Below are 21,679 nucleotides of genomic sequence, written 5' to 3' on the forward strand. Positions count from 1 at the left end.
TGACCTAACTGCCTGAAAACGTTATGAAAAACCGACCCCCATTTGAGCAAAGCCGGTCCTACATGTTACAATTTCCAGATGAAGATATTTTGGCCGACACTTGTATTACTGAACGTTTGATTTTTCTGAGACTTCTCTTTTATTTTAGCTAATCTAGTTATTTGGCGTTAATTATTTGAGGAAATGCTGAACAAAGATTTCTGTATTTGGAAAAACCAGCATTTAGAGAAACAAGAATCAAAAATTCAGTAATCAGCCAGCATCTGAAGTCAGTCGATTTATTTCTGTGTGTTTTGGATCATTAAGTTTATTGATTTGTATTTCCGATTTGAATGAGACATTTTAGTTTGCGAGTTTGTTTATTTCGTTTGGAATTCTTGAGCAGCCAGAATCTTTCTGATTATTTATATACACAGACAAAAAACAGGTACAAATTTTGTTTTTGTTGGTTTATTCACCTGTAGCTTGGTTGTTCTTGGAGCTCTTCCGGTGGAGGTGGTGGAGGGAATTCGAGGTCGGCAAGGCTAGGCTGAGCAGCTCGTCCCCTGACACTGCGAGGAGAGTTCGGTTGGTGATGGTGCTGGAATCCACCGGATGAGTTACTCCTAATCATCTGCCCCGGAGTCTGAACTTTGCTCCTCGGCGATCTCTGGGATGGCGGTGTCTCACAGCCAGAAGTGTTGTTGTTCTCCGGCATATGATTCTGCCTAAGAGACTCAAGGTATGCTCCGATACGAGCCCCTTTTGGCAACGTACCATATCTATTGATGGCTTTTCGCACGTTATGCACCTCAAGCGCTGCTACTTGCACGACCTATACAGTAATTTGTTTTTATAGAAAAGTAAAAATGTAATGTTTAATTTTGTTTTTATACCTTTGGTGGTGTTTCTTGTTTAGTCGACCTCTTAAAGCCTTCCCCAGGGTAAGAATGTGCACCAGAATCATCAGTATCAGGAGTCATCTGGTCTTCACTATCAGTCTTTTGACCAAGGCTTTGTAATTCCTTTGTAATACCTTAAAAAAATATTTTATTTTATCAGATACTCAAATACATGCACATACTTTATAGAATATATAATTCAGTGCTAACCTAATACACAAACACAAACAAACAACTAACTATAAAATAAAAAACCAACTTTTTTTAAAGGCTCAAATAACAATTAATAATATACGATATAACAGCCTAAAGTGTTTTTATTAAAAACCAAGAGGGAAGGGGGAAAAAAAAAAAACCAGCCCCGCTAGTCCGATCTGACTAGGACCCTGTTTGCTTAACCAAATAACTTCAATAATGCAGAAGCAAGCAGTAAAATAGACACACCAGAACAGGTGATATACACACACGTATGTTGAAAAATCAGCCGGGAGTTTTGAAAAGGACAATTAAATCCTTTCGGATCTTTTTGGCCTGCCTATCCTCACAGTTTTGGCTTTTAGATCCATTTCGGCTTCTCCTCATCTTCAGTTTTTAATAATGTTGGTTGAAACCGAACACTGAAGTCGAGAAGACAAAATGTTTCTGGCAGACCAAAACGTACAAAGAAAAGTCATCACCACAAAGACCTCACAATTTTCGAAAGGACAAAAAGCAGCAATTGGGAGTAGAGTTTGAAGCAGGCAAAGTTACAATTTATTAATACCATTTTAATCTAACTGGAAAATACAAAAAAAAAAAAAACCTTTATTTTCCAAACAGATATTCAGATTTGCGGGTCTCCACTGCAGTTCAAAAAGTTCAATTTAAATGTAACAACCATTTTAAATATTATCAAGATCACTAGATTTTACTCATTCCAGCCATGATTATCATGCTTTAATCATAGAAACAACATTAAAAAAAAAAAAAAATCTATTTGTTAATGGTCACACAAACACAAGGTGCGATAGAGCGCTTGTGTTTGTTACCTTGGAAAATGAGATCAATACCATTTAACGCTGACTGCGTCTCCTCAGGATTAGGATCTTGTACTTGTTCCTGGTCGGCATATGTCGAATCTCGAAAAGAGCTACACGAAGACAATAAACTGAAATAGAACAAAAATACAAATTAAATGAAAGGTGGTTAAAGATTACTAAACTAATTTCTCAATTAGCACTACAAATGTTTAGGTTGAAATATATATACAGAAAGCTGATGTATGAAAATTGGGTTCTCTTTGTCATTCACTATGATCACATAATAATAGCCAACTTTTAAATTGGATCAATAACGACTCAGAGGAAAACATACACACAAAAAAGGGACAGCTAGTCTGAACTAAAATCAATAAATTTAAGCAAAAACTAATGCCATTTTAAATGGAAAAATCATACATACAAATAATTCCTGACAATAATTATAATAATTATCGAACGTTTAAATTTTTTTCACTGATACTGTATTAATGATAGTGTAAAATTATGTTGCAATTCCTCTTAAACAACATGGATAGCAAATTTTGTCATTTTGTTTGTAAACAAATAAACATAGCTAATAAACAGTATGTTTCATGCAGTTTTTAAAACTAATTAAAAAAAAATTATCGAAGGTTGAGTATCAATACAAAATATTTAGTTTTTTTTTGTAAAAATAATATGAAGAAGGGGCTGCTAATTAAGTTTTATACATTTTTAATTTATACACTGAAAACTTTGTTTTTAATAAACATAGCCCAGAAAAAAAATTATTAGTAAACTGAAGAAGTAATGTAATTGTTGCTAGAAGAGCTTGAAATACTAGTCACATTATAACAGTTGTTCACTTAAATTATTGTAAGTAGGTTTGTCTGAATATGAATTAAGGTAATTAAGCTGTAGTAAATAAGAGCTGTAATTATTAAAATAAAGCAATAGTTTATTGGGGATTTTGTACTTCTTTTTTTAACGCTATGCTTTAAATATCACTTATTGCTATCCCAGTGGGAAATGAACATTTCCAAAATGCTAGAGGTTGCAGAAACGACAGGAAATAACCAAAAAGGTGGTGTTATTATATTTAATATTGAAAATTCTCATAGTCATAATTTGGGATTGGGTGAACTGGATGGGCCTATACCTACAACTGAGATCTATTAAAACGGGACCTGGGAAGGGAGGGTTGCATAATGGAAACTCCCAGGAATTGTGGAGTGTTGCATGTATATTATGTAGTGTCAGAGGGTCATGATGTCATTACACCTCAAGAAGGGCTTTGACCGTCAGGTCTCGGATATTTGCTTTTTCCCTCTTGTTTTAGGGACTTATGTAAAAGGGGAGGATTGGAAAAACAAATTGGTCTTGAGAATAAAATGGCAGAAACAAGTGGAATAGAGTCAATTGTTAAAAGGCTGAGAAGTATCGGGCAGAGTCGACTGATCAGAGTGGATATTTGAGTAAAGGGCAGAAAGGAATCAAGTGAGAATCCCAAGACAAGGAGAATCAACTGACGAGGAGGGATGGGACTGGGGAGACGTGAATGAAGGGAAGAGGCGTGTCTACTAGAGTCAAAACCTGATTAAAGAGTAAAAGTAAATCAAGTAGATTCGACTGACTGAGGAGAGTCGAGATACGAATAAACTGACGAGAAGGGATGAGACCAGAGACACCTGAGTAAAGGGCAGAGGCAAGTCTAGAAGAGTTGAGACCTGACTAAAGTGATTAAAGAGTAGAAGCGAATAGAGTTGAGTCAACTGATGAGGACTAAACTAATAGATTTAACTAACAAGGAGAGTAGAAATTGTGAGTTGAAAAAATTCAAGATTCTACCAATTTCAAAGCTCTAGTGATAAGTCAGGGCTTAAATCAAGTTAAAAGTGTAACTGGTCAGAAAAAGTATGCTATCCTCTCAATACATTTTTTTTTAAACAGCAAATTATAAAACTTAATCACCAACCCGATGTTTTTGAATATAATAAAAGTAAGTTTTGTTTTAAATTTCAGGCTGATAGTGGGGAGGGGGGCGCAGTAGCCGAGTGGTTAAGGTGTCAGACTCTCGGCTAGTAGATACTGCGGTCGTGGGTTCAATCCCCACCATCGCCTCTGGACTTTTCTGACGCCTGTGGCCGCAAATGAAAGAAATTGACACGGCACTCATCAATGGAAGGAGCGGGATCGGATCTCAGCGACCCTGAATTTGGTCCCAACCCCCTTCAAAAATGAGTTTCTCCGATGGAAGAACGGGGGCTCAAGTTCACATTTGTGTTGCGAGCCCTCCCCCAAAATATGGAGCCAGGGATAAAGTACAATAAGCTGTACAGCTTACTGCAGTGCTCAGGAGGGAGGAACTCCTCCAGTCCCTGGTATAAAAAAAAGAAAAAAAAGAGTAGAGATCGTGAGTTGAAAAAATTCAAGATTCTACCAATTTCAAAGCTCCAGAGATAAGTCAGTGCTTAAATCAAGTTAAGTTAAAAGAGTAACTGATCAGAAAAAGTATGCTATCCACCCGAAACATTTTCTTTTAAACAGCAAATTATAAAACTTAATCACCAACCCAATGTTTTTGAATATAATAAAAATAAGTTTTGTTTTAAATTTCAGGCTGATAGTTTGCCGAAGTATGTAAATGTTTTGGCTGATTTTTTTAGTGGTGATGAAGAATACAAATGATTTCATACACAAAAAATATATAGCAACTTGTTTTCTCAGATGATGTGATGACTCTAAGCAAGAAGTACAACAGTCATAAGCAAACAACTAAGGAATTATGATGGTCTCAATTCTGTTTAAAAAGTAGAAAATAGAGTGATCTCAGTAAGTATTCAGAGTTTAATGTTTATGCAATTTTTTAGCAATACACTCACTGAAAACTCTGCACTATGTACTAGCCGAGTAGAAGCATATTAATTTTTTTATGTCCATAAGCATTTTACTATTTTTTTTTATTTTACCTTAAGTAATTTTTTTCCAGTGAAAGCTCAAAAATATTATATTATAAGAACTTATTTAGAAGATATTTATGGAATGGTTCATGGTTTTTTTAGCATTCAACACCTGACTTTTGTTAAACCTTTAATTATTACGTATTTTTAATTCCGTCCAACTGACCTTGTCCTCTTTGGTGGGGCAGGGGCAGTCTTTCCTTTACGATTAGTCGTCCTACGCAGTTGGACCATGCTGTTGTTCTTCAACTGGCCGCTACTGTTCGAATTGACACTGCTGAATGTAGAAAGTTTGTTGACCGGCAGTGTCGACTCAGCTGGAAATCAATACAACGTTATTCCTGACTTGGGGATTAATTAAACAGAAAATACTTACGCTGTACTTGGTCTGCCATAAGAACCATACTGTGGATGTTCCCTGTGCTACCACTATGTGGTTTCTTGTACGGGAGTTGAGGTGTCGTTGATCCCTGAAGCTGTTTTTCAACCTCTGTGTATCCATAAAAAAATAAATTAAAAATAACATTTGGAGATTATTTAACTAGGGCTCACATCCAGTAATGAAATAGTTTATTAAAGGAAATAATTCACAATTCACACTACTAATATATAAAAAAAAGTAAATATGGAGGCATGTAAAACAATATTAAAGACAAAACGGAAAAGATGATGGAGGGCGTAAGATAAATGATTTTAAATCTTTAGTTTGGCAAAAGAGTTGCGATGGGTATGGTGAAATGATGCAAAGTAGCAAGACATTCAAGCAGATATTATTCAGTTTTGTTGGCTTACTTTAATAAACAAAAGGGGGAGACCCAGTGAGAAAAGGGCCAAATCACTACCACCGTGTTTCGCATGCAGCACCGCCATCACAGCTCGCCGTTTTGCATTTTCTTTGCCACTACAAGTTAAAATTTCTACCCTTACACTGTACATCTACCATTATAATTTGTAAAGGCATAATTTCCTCTGAAGCCATGCAAAAATATTTAAGCCAAAACATGTCTCCGCTTCGGATTTTAAATCTTCAGACTCTTTGCAATAAATAGATGGGGTACTTGCATATAAATTGTTTAAATAATTTTTCTTGGGTTTTTTAAAATTTATCTTTGACACTACAGATGGGCAGTTAGTTGCTAATAATTAAATTTTATTATGAATTTTTATGGAAAGGTCATTGAAATATTGTTATATTCTATAATAAAAGAAAAAAAAAAAGCTTTACTTGAATATTGCTATCCTACCGAAATACGACCCTAACCACTTCATTAATTATTTAATTTACAATTAATTTCCCAATAATTAGTTATTGAGATTGTTTACTAGATTATAGCTCTTTTTAGTCAAATTAACACTTTTTAATTGCGAATAAACCTTTTTAACTTAATATTAACATTTTCTAACTTCAAATTAATCTTTTTTACTTCAAATTAACCATTTTAAACTTCAAATTAACCCTTTTTATTGCAAATAAACCGTTTTAACTTCAAATTAACCCTTTTAATATCAAATTAACTTTTTAAAATTAAAATTTACCTTTTTTAGCTTCAAATTGACCATTTTTATTTTAAATAATTATAATTAATTTTCATATGGTCTCAAAAGAGCCCAATTATTATATATTTAAACCAAAATTACAAATATTCAAGAATTATGCTTTTATTTAATGCCATCTCCTGTTATTATTTTTTTCATACATTAAAGAAAAGGTTAATTTGATGGAAAAAAACAACTTTAAAATTACTGTCTATGCTCTGTAGTAAGAAATAAGCACAATGATTTTGCTTTTAATCATGCAAGTACCCTATTTATCTGTGGATGCCATTTATACAATATTATAATTTTTTCTTATTGTCACAATAGTGTTTAATAATCTGTGATCTAACTGAAAAAATTTAAAATTGATGTCCACCTTCAATAATGTTCGATTCCTGAAACATGTTCTCAAGGGCGTGATGAATCTCTTGGAAGGTGGGTCGATCGCCTGGCTCCCATTGCCAGCACTGACGCATCAGGTCATAAATCTTGGGTGGGCAGCCCTGTGGGCACTCCATCCGGTAGCCCTTCTCTAGCATGTGGTACACCTCCGAGAGGTCTACACCAGGATAAGGTGACATTCCGTATGTAGCGATTTCCCATAGGAGGATCCCAAATGCCCAAACATCAGACTACAAATGGAAATATAACTTATAGATAATACAGAGGATATGAAACATTTTACTCACCTTTGTTGAAAACTTATTGTATGCAAGACCTTCCGGAGCAGTCCACTTAATGGGAAACTTGGCTCCTGCGTGCGCTGTGTAGGTATCGTCACGCATTAGCCTTGCCAAGCCGAAATCTGCGACTTTGACAAGGTGGTTGTCCCCGACTAGACAGTTTCTCGCAGCCAGATCCCTGTGGATGAAGAACCTGGACTCGAGGTAACTCATTCCCGATGCAATCTGCGTGGCCATGTACATAAGAACCACTGCATTAATCTGCTCTTTATTCCCTAGCCTAAGATAATCTAGGAGGTTGCCTTTGCTCATGAACTCTGTTATTATATAAAAAGGAGGTTCCCTTGTACAGACGCCTGAAACAATAAATTTATAAAAATTAACAAGAAATCTTACTTTTTTCTTTTCATGATTTAAATATTCAATCATATATTTGAATTTTAAAAAATACTCTTAAAATAATTAAATATTTACCTAAAAGCTGGACAAGGTTAGGGTGCTTCATTTCTTTCATTATTGACGCTTCCTCAAGAAAGTCTTTAAGTGCCATTGTGTCTTCCTAAAATTACAAATACAATAATAATAAGATTGAGTCATTAATATTTATATAAGTGACATTACCTTGAGTGTCTTAACAGCTACAGTCTTATTATATCTCTTCCAAACGGCTTCGTAAACATCACCGTATTGTCCGCCACCCAGTTTATGGCGCATCACAATGTCAGTCCTGTTTATTTCCCATTCATCAGGCTCTGAAGGAAAATAACATCATTTATACAACTTTCAACAGTTTTTAATTAGTACGGTTTATTTTCAATATTTGTATTCTATTTAATTCTTTGTTTTCAGAAAGGTTTTTTTATAGTGATTTTCTTACCGGGGCTGAGAGCGAACACAGTTGGTTTATTATGTTTAGGAGCTGGGTACAATAGTTGGGTGATAAGACCATCTGAGTGTAACGAATGGTGGTGTACTAGTTCGGCCAAAGTGTTGAATTTACTTTCTGTCGTGACAAACACCTAGAAAAAGGTTAAGATTGAAATACAAGTTATCAACTTTTTTTTATAAAAATGCTCACCTTTGCTTCCGGGTCTTCATTTATCCTGTAATGGTACACTCTCCCTTCATACCGGAGTGATATACTCCTCTGTCCGGGACTGCTCTCACTCTCGCGAACGAGAAAGCTCCCGTTTATTCCCGAGCTGAGAAGGTACTCAGCCGCATTCCTGGATATTGGTCCGTGGTACCAGGAATGCTTTTCCAATGAGTTGACTGGTGTCACATAATTGGAAGGCACCCACCCAACCTGGCCCGAGGTCGAGTGGGCCTCGCACCATTCTCCTGACTTGTTGTAGCTTAATATTCGCACCTGCTCTCCTGTAAACAATTCAATTTAGCTTTTATTTAAGCATTTTTATAAGAAAAAAAAAATAGACAACAAAGGAATATATATGGTACACCCTTATTTGAATTTATTCATTTTGTTCAGAGTTACGACATCTCAGATATAGAATAATTCAGAATATGAGCAATATAGTTTGATAATTTTTTTTGTTTCATCCTTATCTTTGCATTTTAATGAATGTAGGATGATGGACAAAGAGCTCCAATTTCCAATTTTGTTCTTCACTGATTTTTAATTAGAACAGTGGAAAATTATTAAAATAAACAAATTAAGCAATAGGTAGTATCAACTGATTGTGAAAAGATGATAATCCAAAGGAGTTTTCAAAAGGTTTTCCTAATTTTAATGCAATTTGCGTTTTAAAAATTCAACCAATTAAATATTTAAGAGGCAAGACTACTTTCCAAATGGGTAAACAACTGAGAGTATTGAAGTTTCCCTTAGATCCTGCAGTACCATCGCTCTACATTAAATATAATCAAATTTACATGGTTATCTGTATGAAAACATCAAAGACGGTGAAGTCATCGCTGACATGGAAAAGATGAAATGTATGAACAAGCTAATAACAATTTCACTGAGGGTTTTTTTTATGCCAGTGACAGTGTTTTAAATAAACAATTTGTCTAGCTTCAAGACCGAACATCTATCCAAATTATCTTGAAAGAAACAATTTCAAATTCGCACAATTGGAACAATTCCATCTACACTGAGAAGCAAAAAAATTTTGTATTTACCATTAGATTTGTAAATAAATCTTTGACTAGTCAATCTCTCTCTTTTTTTTTTTTTTTTTTTTTTTCCTGTAAAGCTTCTTTCTAACATTCCTGTGGTTTGATTTTTTTTTTAATTTGTAGCATTTTTAAATTTTAAAATTGTTTGAGTGATGGTTTTAAGTGATATAGATTTGGCTAACATAGTAGCTTCCTTGGAAGATGAAAAGTCAAGCGTATGTGGCCAGGGTGCTTAACATTTCCAGAACTACTGTCCAAAGTGTCTTCCATCGCTACAAAGATACTGTAGCTTACCCGAGAAGGCATGGATCAGGTCATCATTGTGTCACATCTCAGAGAGATGATCATTTTATATCGAATGTACTCTGTAATTGACATTCCACTGTTGAGATCAAGCAATGACTTACACAAGTTAGAATGTTAATGTCAGTTTACACACTGTAAGGCGAAGTCTTTCAGAAGCTGGATTACACAAGAGAAGGCCTGCCACAGATCCATGACTTCTGACAAGTCACAGAACAGCTCAGTTAAGATTGGGCTAAAATTTTGTTTTCAGATAAGGTTTTGTTTGAGGTCTTCTGATGGCTGAGAAAGGGTTTGGAGAAGAACAGGATAGCGATATACCATTGCAACATTTTGACTCCGGAGGTGGTGGTGTGATGGTTTAGACAGGCATTTCTACGGAAGGTCGTTCAAACTTGATCTTCATCGAGCTGCGCAATACAATGAATATGTCTTATTGAAATGAGCTGTTCCTTATATGGCACTAATTGGCGACTGTTTTATTTTCCACAGATCATTGGTGACTACTTGAACGAGCTTCAATTCAATGTTTGGAGTGGTTTCCTAGTGATGCCGGAGAATTTGCAGGAATTAAGAATGGTGTGTTGGAGTATGAAAATATTCCAAACCACCTCATTCAAAACCTCCTAAAATCGATGCCGCGTACAATACAATCAATGCAAGAGGAAATACTCTGTACAGAATTGAATATTTTGAGGCCAGTTTTTTTTTTATCACTCAGTGAAATTTTATCAGTTATTTAATTTTAGACTAAATTAAAACCAGTTAAATAGACAATTTATTTGCTACCAATCCTACGGCAGGCAATTCACCATCGTCACTGTTGTGTCAGGATAGGCAGACCAGGATGATCAGTAAGGACTGAATTACAGATTTAACACCATGCAGGCGACACACAGAAATCTCACATTTAAACAGGTATTGGGACATACCTATTTTTAATAATATGTGTTCTGTTTTATTTGCCTTACTTCTATTTTCGGGCAAAGAGCTCAGTTCTTCTGAATATTAAATGACTTTTTCTTTTTAACCTCTTTTATATAAATGAAAAGTCTCTTTGGATTTTAATCAGTCATTAATATCGTACAAAATTGCTTCGTTCAAAGCTCATAAGTACTAGAGAGTCTGAGTTGATGTGGAGACTCGAGGTGAATCACAGAGTTGTTGGTTTTGAGTTTATCAGTGCTGTTCAGTGAGTCATAAAAGTCAGTCCAAGGGTTTATCATCATAAGAAGGACCTAGAGCAATCCACCGTGAAGAAGATTTATGACTAAGCTTGACAACATTCTTCCCCTGCATAAGACATACTGTGTAATGAATCCAATTATAACCCAGGATTGCACAAACCTTTTTTCTCATATAAGACCACGGAAGATATCCCAGAGTACATGAAAAGAAAAATCTGTGAGCAATAAGAGAGAAGGTCTTGAGTCAATTCTTTGGTTTGTGTTTGTGTTGAGTTGGTTTTTTTTGTTGTTGGAAGATCCTTTCATGCCTGATGGTTTCTTGTCTGATGAAGCTGAAGTTAGATCTGGTGTTCCATAGGGTTTTTGTTCAATGTCTTCGTCAATAATTTGGCCATTTCTATTAAATTCTACAGTTCTTTGTTGATGATCTTAAGATTTTCAAGGTTTTATGCTTTCTACAACTGGTGCATCGTGGCTCATGATTTTTCGAGTTGGTCAGACTTGGTGGCACTTGTATTAAACAGATTGATTCGATTCTCAATCTGGATTAATTCAAAATATGAAATACAGAAATAAATCCTGAAATAAGCGACCATTATAATTGTTCTTGATGTCATTTTTATATTAAAAGAAAAAAATCTAGTTAAACAAAATAAAGCTGATACCCAATTACTTATTACTGTGACATGATAATATTGATTGAAAAAAGTGTGAGTCTTTTATTTATCCTATTTTGGAGACTTGTCTCTGTTTGGACTGATGTGATTAAAAAATAAATCTTTTCTACCTTGAATTTAATTTATGTTTACCACCTCGGTAAATAATGGAAGCTAATGATTTGTGCATTTTTATTTTTGCAACAAGACCTGACTCGCAAGGAGCAGACTTGCTAAGTAAGTCACGGAAGGGGAGAAAAACCAGAAAAGAAAAGAAAGCAAATGAGTGATGGGCCATTATGCAAATTCCAGTTTGAAAGAGCGGTCGGTACCGGATAAATTGATATATTAGGCTTGGAGAATCAATCAAAACGGCCTTATAAAACCAAACAGAAGCCTATCCACAGTCCTCTAAGGTTTAAAAATCGAGCTTTTTCACTTTCTGCTTCGTGACGCTTTCTAAAAAAATTTTGACACGCAATAGAAACATGCCCTAAAACATCTTTAAAATTGTACACTAGGATGATATAAATGTCTCCTTTGCAATAGTTACGCTAGAATGATGATGTTGCATTAAATATTATTCGAGCGGAATTAAACCAAAGAACCAATGGCCGCGTGCAATGTAACATCGGGAAAACGCGAGATTAGACGGACCGAAACTGAATTTCTCAATCGGTACCAGATCAACGGGGAAATGTTACGGTTTTCTCCGTCATGTATCTAATTTCCTGATGTAATCAAGCTGCTCATAATAATGTCCATTCATTATATTTTTTTTTTGTGTGTAATTGATGGGCGTTGATGCGTTATGCGGGAGAGGCACGAGTTGCTAGAAAGGCCACGTGGTTTTAATATTATTTCGGAACTTTGAAGCACCGCTATCGTCTTTTTAAATCGCAAGGCCCACTTATGATAAGCGTAGACGAATCCCAAATGAATTTCATTAGTAAAAAAATATAAAAAGGATTTAATGCTTTCTAGGAACGCATTAGTCTGCCTTTTGCTGAACATGTTTTAGAAAAATTCTAATTGCGCTATACATCTCGTTCTTCTCTGAAGTGCCTAAGAATCCGAGGCAGGAAAAAAGTCGGCTTTTGGTCTCATACTGAAAATAGTGTACAGATTTCGTTAATGCAAGGTCTAGTCCGTTTAGTCTCGCTGGGTTTCTTTGCTTCGGCCTTCGTACACGACGCCATGAAGGCTTAATGCTTTTACGGAACGAACTAATCAGCAGAAATAAAAAAACGAAAGGCCACAAGAGGAACAGTTTAAAAAATAATACACTTAAGATTAATTAAACAGAGTGCTGCAGTTGAAGATAATCCTCCAGGGGCGTAAGGATTTCGCTGTTCAAATAACTAAGACAACTATCGAGCGATCTTCACCACATGATATGAGAACAGCAAGAAAAGTATTATTTGTATCATCAAAGAGAAACCTCCAATAGGAATAAAACTAAAATGGAGAGTTAGCAACCGTCTAATGAAAGACCGTCCGATACTCATAGCCCCAAGATGACCCAAGGATGTTTGAGTTTAAACAAAATTTCCAAATAAACTTAGGTACCAAAAAAGAATGGGAAAGAGAGAAAAAACACCTTCTTTAAAAATGTGCACGATCTACCGGCACGCAGACGGATCTAGAACGCAAGAAGGAACGGGACCAGGAGTATTCAGTCCGGGAACCAAATACTCAGAACCCATGGGAAAATACACCAGTATCTTCCAAGCGGAGGTCAACGCAATCGAGAGATCATATCATGCCAGCCAAGCAACCATCAAAGCTCTATGTTCAAACATCATTAGCACAAAGATGGTGGTGAATTGCAAAACTAAATTAAACAAATTAGGTATGCATAACAAAGTCAGTTTCTGCTGGGTCCCAGGACATGTGGGAGTAGAAGGCAACGAGAAAGCGGCTGCCCTTGCAAGAAAAGGGGCTGCTGTGACGCTGATAGGACCCGAGCCCTTCTGTGGCATAGGAATCCACACTATCAACTAACATCTCAGACAGAAGTTTGAGGGAACGATGAAACTCACTCACTGGACATAAACACTCCAAGAACCTCCTAACAAACTTTGGAAGGAAAGAAGTAACAGAATGCATTAAAGGAAGCAGGAAAAACTGCGAACCATAACAGGATTAACAGGACACTGCAAACTAAACGGACATTTAAAGATTGGTATAACCCAAGACGGCATATATAGATTCTGCAAAGAAGCAGAGGAGATACCAATCCACCTACTAACAAACTGTGGTTCTGTCGTCCACAGGAGGAAGTGTTTTGGGACGTACAAGTAACCGTAGAAGAGATTCAACCACTGAAGCCGGGCCTATTAATCGAGTTCCTTGATGAACTAGGATTCATCAGTGTGCTATAAGCACAGTACGGGGAAACAATAGCTCTTAATAGGAGAAGTATAATGCACACCCCGACTAATACATCTGTCTAACGAAGCAATCTGCAATACCCTCTTATTTATTTTAGTTGAAATTTAAATAATTATGAACTAAATTGCATCAGATTAATGAGAAATGGCCAATGATTATGAAAAAGTATAAAGTTCTGCTCAAGATGAACTATCATTTGTGAACAAGCGTAACAGGATTGATAAAGGGAGTGTAACAGGTCCTCGCAGGTCTCTGGAGTGAGGAAGGGATTATAGGATAATCCACCTTTCATCTATTTGTGGATTTTAAATCAGCGTATGACGTTGTGCTACGTAAGCATAAAGGGCGATGAAGGACTTAAGAATCCCCATTAAACTTATAGGACTGACTAACTATCAATGGTACTGGTAATGAGGATACTAGGAAGCGGGGTTTGCGCTCCCCAGGCACTGCAGCCTTTTTGGCTTATTATACCTTCCTGGTTCTTTAGTTCAGTGCAATAGACTCAATCCTTCTCCTTAGAAGTATCAGGTCATTGACTGTTGCTGCTGCAATTTGATTCCCTAAGTTTTTTCCATATGTTAGGTTAAATCTCCATTGAGCTCTTCACATTCGATGATATGGATGGCTGTTTCCTCCTCCTCATTACATAATCTGAAAATGGGATCATCGTTGTATATGCCCATGTTGTGTAGATTGTTTTCTCAGATGTAAGTAACCGGTTAATAGTCCTACCACTCCTCTGAGTCTAGCCATCTCAAATTACAGCAGTGAATTTGACAGTCTTGGTGAGGGTTGCTTATCATAAGTTTACTGTGTCTAGCGCCGCTAGAGTTTATCCACTTCTCCTTTTGTTTTGTTTAGATCCATTCTGCTATGGAAGATTCTATATTTGTTTTTGTTATCACAAGAATAGGTTCGGGGCCTATGTATGGTTTTGCAGATCCTCCTCTGGCCAGTCTATCTTTCTCGTTATCCAAAATTCCTCTGTGCCCTGGCACCCAAGGTATCATTAGGTTGTTGTGTTTCCCCACGTTTTGGAGATTTTGGATGCATTCTGATAATATGAGATAATGAAAGGTAACTGTAATGTATTGGCTGCATTCGAGGAATGTGAAACAAAGGTAACAGGTTTTATAAAGGGAGTGTAAAAGGTACTCAGAGGACTCTGGAGTGAGGAAGGGATTATAGGATATTGTGATCTATTTGTGGATTTTAAATCAGCGTATGACACTGTGCTAAGTAAGTATAATGGGCGATGAAGGACTTAACAATCCCCGTTAAATTTACGACTGAATAAACTATAAATAATGCGGTATATAATGTCTTAGGGCGTTTAGAAGGGGGTTAAAACAGGAAAACTGATTAGTCTTCTACTAAATTTGATCCTAGAGAAAACAATCTATGATTCAAGCATTCAAACTACAAAAACTACTTAATTAGTTCAGATTCTTGATTATGCCAATGATGAGATCAAAAAGCGCGGTAAAAGCTTTTTTATCTCTGACGATAACAAGAACGCTTGGGCTAGCTGCGAACTCTTCAAAAACCAAATAAATGGTCTCTGGTCAAGTAGGAGAAAGGTGAGGATCGGTTTTACAGAATTGAGAGGGTAAGGGAATTTGTATACTTGGGCTTCCTTGTCAACGACGATAACATGCCAGCGTAACGTCCTTAAAAGAATAACCTATGCACATAAGAAGTTAAACAAATGAAAAGCAGATACCTAAAGAGAATGAAGAAGTTGAGGCTTTATAAAACGTAAATTTTTAAAGGCTTGTGAAAGTGATCGACCAATGGCGGCAGAGGCATAATTCGTCTTTCTACTCCCTATTTAATGAGCCTTAATTAGGTTTATAAGGTAATCGAGGCTCAGATGGGCGGCCCATGTAGCAAGGAGGGAAGAAGGGATCCCAAAAAGATTAATAAATGAAAATTTTTACCAAAGCCAAGATGGACTCAAGGAGATGCTGAGTGTGAGGATCTGGGGAGCAGCTGCGATAGATCAGGAGAGCAGGCGGAAGGCAATATCCACTTAGTAGACGGCGCGGTGTTGGGCTTCACAAAAGAATTTAATTTTGAAATCAAACCAAAATATGAACAGGAAGGAAAAATCAGGCTTTTCTTTGAACTGGAAAGTGGGTTTCGACTCTAAAATCAGTGAAATATGTTACAGTTGACATAACTTCTACAAGAAATGGATCACGAAAGGAAAACCCTTGGGAATGAATTGTTATGCCCCATATTTTCACCTTCCTCCGGTCCATCGGAAGCCAATCGATCAACACGGTCGTTCAAACCATAACTTAAGAATATGCTCTTTATCAAATCGTTTTACCAAGGCGACGACAGTTTATGGTTTCACGTTTTTTTCCCGCATTAAATTTGCCCCGGATGGACATCGCAAACGACTTTCTTCGAACTTTCATTATTCAAGAATATTGGAGTATGAACCGGTTGATCACAATTTAATCAGGACGAACCACATAACAATTTTCACCATATACTAACAACTTTCGTCCATGGTCTATCAGTAAATACACAGAAATTCCTAAGAAAAAAAAATATAGGAAAAAAAAGATTACCATAAGTATTCACAAGTCTGCCATGCTTGATTTTATTCGTAATTGGTATAATTTAATATCCGGACAATTTGACTAATATTTTATCCTATAGGAAAGCCTCAACAGTCTTGTAAGCTCTGTTAATTTATTATTTTCTTAATAGAAAGATTACATGATGACATCTAGGGAGAATAATTTTTTTTAAAGAAAGGCAGAACCGGTTTTTATTATCTTTTAGGAAGATTTATTAACCCCGATCTATTCGAGCATATGTAATCTACTATGAAATTTAATTAAAAAACCAAAATGAAAAGCAGATTAATCCAAACTTGGTCGAGAAGTGTTTTTTTCGACAATCGTTCTGTGAATCTTTAGCCTGGACTGGACTTGAATCGATAGGACTTAGCACGTGCTAGATGGGCGACACATAACTCTACACATGTAAAAACGTGAAAGAAACGAAACTATCTAATGTAGTTTCCAGATAGTTTGTTCTGTCAAACACGGCTTCTCGCAGTCTTCAGTGGGATTCTGTACTAAAAGTCCATAAGACCGCAAGCCCCAAAAGTTAAAATTTATACGTTATTATACTGCGTTTTAACTAAAGGTTTTAATCTTTCCACTTGAACATCTTTGAAGATAATCTGTATCTGCTAATTCTTGTATTTTTTTCTTTGTTTCCTTTTATGTTGACAATAAGCTGAACGCCTGACAAACCAAAACAGCGTGGTAGGAAGACCAAATAGTCTGAAACGACTCTAAAGATCATCATCTTGCAGGTCCCAAGAGGAAATCTTACAATGTAATTTAAATAATTAAGTATGTTTACTCATTAGATTTCACCCTTAATAACTAAATAAGTTCTGTTGAAAAATGACTGGCTTTTCTGATAACAGAGGCTATTTTATTTTTCACGAACACCTATTCAAATGCAGGTCATATGAGTTCCCAGAAAGAGGTCATTTCCGGTTCTCTATAGGTCTAATCCGGAAGTTACAGGGATGGGCCAGAAGCTTGATTTCCTCAATTTCGGAAAAGCTTTTGTTTTCTAATTGCAGACCGGTTTTGTCAGTTTTAAACTCCATTTCTCACCTAAGCCATACATAGCTGCGTTTACTTATTACAAAGACCTTACTGAGCTACAGCAAATGCAAGACAAATTTGGTTACAGAGTGTCTACAAAAATTAACAAAGTTAATATTTTACCCTTTATGTTGGTAAAATCGATGGAACCTCTGTGGTCGAGTGGTTAAGCTCGTCAGACTCATATCTTGTCACGCTAGAGGTTTTGGGCTCGAATCCCGGCACATCCTTTGTAATTTTAATTATAAATATGTGTAAAAGGTAAATGGTTCTGACCCCTTGTCTACGACACCCACATGAAAAGTATTTGTAAGCTTTTGTAGATGACAGGGGCTAGTTTACTTTTCTAATATAAATCTGTTCCGTAGTTTCAGATCAGTTCGGATTGTCTATCCTCGCTGCGCTAAAATTGATCGGTAAGAGGTGACTGATAGACAGGATTTTTTCGTAGATCGACATTTCGGTGAATTGAGTGTTAGTGGCCAGACTGATGTACCTAGGCTAGCGCGTCTTAACGTAACATGCATACTTGTCCCACAACTGCGACCGAAACCGCACTCAATTTCCCTCCCTTACACATTCATATACAATAGGTGGCTTTTGTCTACGGAAATAAAAAGAAATAAAACCAGATAGAAAATCCATCACAAAATTCTGCAGATAATTAAAATAAATGAGATGGCTATAACGGTTCGTGACAAAATGACAGGATGGCTCTATTTTGACAGACACTTCGATACGATGGTCTTGGATGACAGAAATCTTTGAAAGAATGGCAACTGCAAGTTTATGTTAAACCCGAGCACCCACAACCCCTTGGACTGGTTTCAACTATATTCCATGCAGAGGTCCACGGGATCGTCTGTGCACAGAAGTTAATAAATAAGAAAGGTACGCGGACAGTGAGCTGTAAAAGCACTAACCTCTTCACAATGCCTCATATGAACCAATGAAATGGCAGTGCAAAGAAAAGGCACCCCTACGACTACCAGCTGGATATTAGCATTGCTAAGAAGTCAACTTGGTCAACAGACTAAATTGCAGCCTGTAGTGAAGGATGACCCAAATGATGGGTACTAACACCATTTTTATGGTGCTAGCGGTAGATGATTTCCAAGCAGACGGTTTATTACCATGCTGTATAGTGGAATATGTATTTTAGTTTTCATATTAGTTTCCACAGTAAATAAATAAATAATAATAATAGTAGATGATCTAACCACAGAGCTTAACAGCTTAGGATTTTTTTATTCATGGAGCAAGGCCACATTCTGGTGAATCGAGTGAACTGGCCAAAATAATGCACCTTTTTTTTCATGATCTGCTGCTTCATGGGCTTAGAAGGAGCTTTTGACGACTCCTAAGCTATTGAAACGGCAGTGCAAAGGAAAGGTCCGACAGCAAGCTAGATTGCTGCAATGCTTCGGATAAGTGAACTTGGTCATCAGACTGTACAGACAGCACGTTCCCCAGGATGCTCAAGGAGATGTGTTACAATGTGTAGATCATAGTAGTAGATGTTCAATTCAAAGAGCTTAAAGTCTTATGATTTTTTTTTGGAGCACGGCCATTCCGGTGAAATCGCGTGGTGATACTGGCAAGATTAATGTACCTTTTTTTATAATATGTAATTTTTTAACGACCTTATGGCAAATAACTCTTGGAGGCTTTGAACCGTTTTATTACAGCCAAGTAAAAGTAAAAGTTGGTTTTAAAATGTAACGTGTGTTATTTTGTTCAGTTTCCCCACAAAAATTTGCTCATTTCAATTATCCACGTGTAGACTGTTTGCCGATAGACTTCTCAATTGTTTAAAATACATTTTTGTCCAGTTTTGTTTTCAATGATAATGAATGTTGTTACTGGGTTTACACTCCCGGGTTTTTGATGGTACCCAAATGCGTTTCGGCTTTGCGCCATCTTCAGTGAGGAAGACCGACCCTGTCAAACGGTTCAACTGTTTTTACTTCTAATTCAAGGCACGGGGGTTCGAAACATGATTGTAATTGTCATTTCTTCTATGGCTTAAAGCACTACACCCTCTTTAAAAATACTCCAAGACGATAAATATTTCCGTCTATTTATAAAACAGGAAGAACAGCCAATAATCGTTTAGTGCGGCCCATTCGACTATAATAGCCCATAGATTCCAGGACCGACTTCATAGTTTTATATTTCTTTTTAAATGAAATGGCTAATGGAGAGAAATTAGATTTAATAGGAAATTTATTTTCTCGATGCTGAAAGGGAAATTACGCGTAGATAAATCGGAGATAATAACCCGGACAATTAGAAATCGGACGAGTTCAAACCCAAGTTCAAAAAAGTCCGATAAAGTTCTCAGACATAGTGAAAGTTACGGTGCTTTCTCTCCCCCTCTTGCACAAATGTCTCAAATAGATACAAGCCGTGTTTTTTTGTCGACCTTATGTCTCGGTTTTGCATCCGGCTTAAAAAAAGAAAAAAGCTCGACGTTGGAAAAATTGTACGATCCTTTATGGCGCCAGTAAACTTGAAAGCGTTGGAGGAACAAGAGTGTGGAACCGGAAATCAGTCGAAGGCGAAAACGACCATCGAATGGAATGATACATGGCGTATTTCGCAAAGCCGAAACTTGAGAAAATAATCATAAAAAGGTACATTAGCCTGGCCAGTTTATTTACTTGATTCACCGGAATGGCCGGGCCATGAAAACAAATCCTCCTACATCCAGTTGCACAATTCCTCAAATATTTCGTTAATAAATTCCTGTTTATTTCAGGAACCTGAAACCTATCTGTTGCCATATTTTTTAAATATTCATGACTATGAATGTAAAATATTCATTTTATATTCATCAGTCAACATAAGACTTCTCGGTAAAACTGTTTATGGGGTCTGCAGGGTGACGAACAGTTTGGTCGTTTTCTATTATTTTGGCCCAGCGAAGATAGTCAAAAATGAACTGAAATAATGTATATGATGTAATATATAATAATGTATATAATAAATCATAATGCAATTCCAGTCATATTGGCAGGAATAACGTACTATGTTAGGTGTCGCAGAAGGTCAGAGCCACTTAAAATTCTTTTTACAATTTTTTACCAATTCAAATTCCGTGGTCGGTGCAGGGATTCGAACCTAGAACCGCTAGCGTGGCAAATACGAGTCGGTCGATCTGGGCCACCTCCATCCCGTAGAATGCCCAGATTAAAGGTTTTTCCCCGTCAAATTAACCCGTTTTAATTTCAAATTAACCTTTTTTATAATTCCAAATTAATCTTTTTTAGTTTCAAATTAACCTTTTTAAATTTCATATTAAACCCTTTTTAACTTCAAATGAACTCTTTGAAATTTTAAATGAACCCTTTTTAACTTCAAACTAAGTTGTTTTAATTTCAAATTAATCGTTTTAACCTCCAAATTCACCCTGTTAATTAAAATAATCTTCTTTTAATTCTTAATTTAATTCTTTTAGTTCTGAAAATAATCTTCTTTTAATAATTAATGTATGGTGGTTAGTGACCGTTAATCAATAATTATTCAGAAATCGTGAGATGCGGTCTGGTGTGATGTAGGTTTCAGAAAAACATTATCTTTATTGTGCTAACGTTTCGACCTTTATTGTGATCATCTTCAGGGCTCAAAGTGTTTGTCTTCTGTGTAATTATACCATTCTTGCGTGCCATTCTTGGGCACTCTCAACACGACACGCACGAAAATTGTATTTAAAAATCTTTATACGGTGGGTCTAAAAAGCTCCATTTTTTCAAATGAAGGAATTTTATTTTATATGCCTGCAGTTAATTCTCTAGGTTTTTTTTATGTTTTAAAGAAAAGGTTAATTTTAAATTATAAAGGGTTAATTCAATGTTAAAAATGGTTAGGTTGAAGTTAAAAAGGTTAATTTGACATTAAAAAGAGTTAAGCTGAGAGGCCAGACCGACCGACTCGTATTTGCCATGCTAGTGGCTCTGGGTTCGAATCCTGGCACAGCCCAAAAAAGAAAAAAGCTTCATACTCTATACTATAGGATTAATGACACTGTCATGGACAGCGAATCGCCGATGGATTATCCTGCTTATAAATGAGCGCGATTTATTAAGAAATTCTATTGTTTTAATTAATTCTTCGGTATAAAAGGTCCTGTTTTCTATCTTTCCTTTCCACTCTTTCTACAAAAAACTCTAATTCCTTTGAACTCATAATTTTATCTTAATTCGGTCCGGTCCTAGGTCCTAGCCTGCGCCTGACTTGCTCTGGTTCGCCTCTCACAGAACCGATGCGTACGGAATGCCGAAACCAAGCGAGGA

At 36.3% G+C, this 21,679-nt stretch overlaps 1 protein-coding gene across 5 annotated transcripts in view; it reads right to left on the bottom strand.

Moving 5' to 3' along the window:
• LOC106661321 (tyrosine-protein kinase Abl) overlaps positions 1 to 21,679 on the bottom strand; it is a 140,824-nt gene that overhangs the window by 5,420 nt on the left and 113,725 nt on the right. For 4 of the 5 annotated variants that reach the window (XM_014384668.2, XM_024225908.1, XM_014384644.2 and 1 more), the window contains 11 exons: positions 8,137 to 8,435; positions 7,936 to 8,077; positions 7,680 to 7,810; positions 7,533 to 7,617; positions 7,065 to 7,414; positions 6,752 to 7,007; positions 5,216 to 5,329; positions 5,006 to 5,156; positions 1,910 to 2,028; positions 876 to 1,015; positions 459 to 814 (listed from right to left, as the gene is read on the bottom strand). In XM_014384668.2, coding sequence (XP_014240154.1) covers positions 459 to 814; positions 876 to 1,015; positions 1,910 to 2,028; positions 5,006 to 5,156; positions 5,216 to 5,329; positions 6,752 to 7,007; positions 7,065 to 7,414; positions 7,533 to 7,617; positions 7,680 to 7,810; positions 7,936 to 8,077; positions 8,137 to 8,435 — 2,143 coding nt within the window. The remainder of the gene's footprint in view (positions 1 to 458; positions 815 to 875; positions 1,016 to 1,909; positions 2,029 to 5,005; positions 5,157 to 5,215; positions 5,330 to 6,751; positions 7,008 to 7,064; positions 7,415 to 7,532; positions 7,618 to 7,679; positions 7,811 to 7,935; positions 8,078 to 8,136; positions 8,436 to 21,679) is intronic. The other variant, XM_014384632.2, reaches the window with a different exon arrangement.

This window comes from Cimex lectularius, unplaced genomic scaffold, assembly GCF_000648675.2.
Source record: "Cimex lectularius strain Harlan isolate CLEC.00 unplaced genomic scaffold, Clec_2.1 scaffold23, whole genome shotgun sequence".
NCBI lineage: Eukaryota > Metazoa > Arthropoda > Insecta > Hemiptera > Cimicidae > Cimex > Cimex lectularius.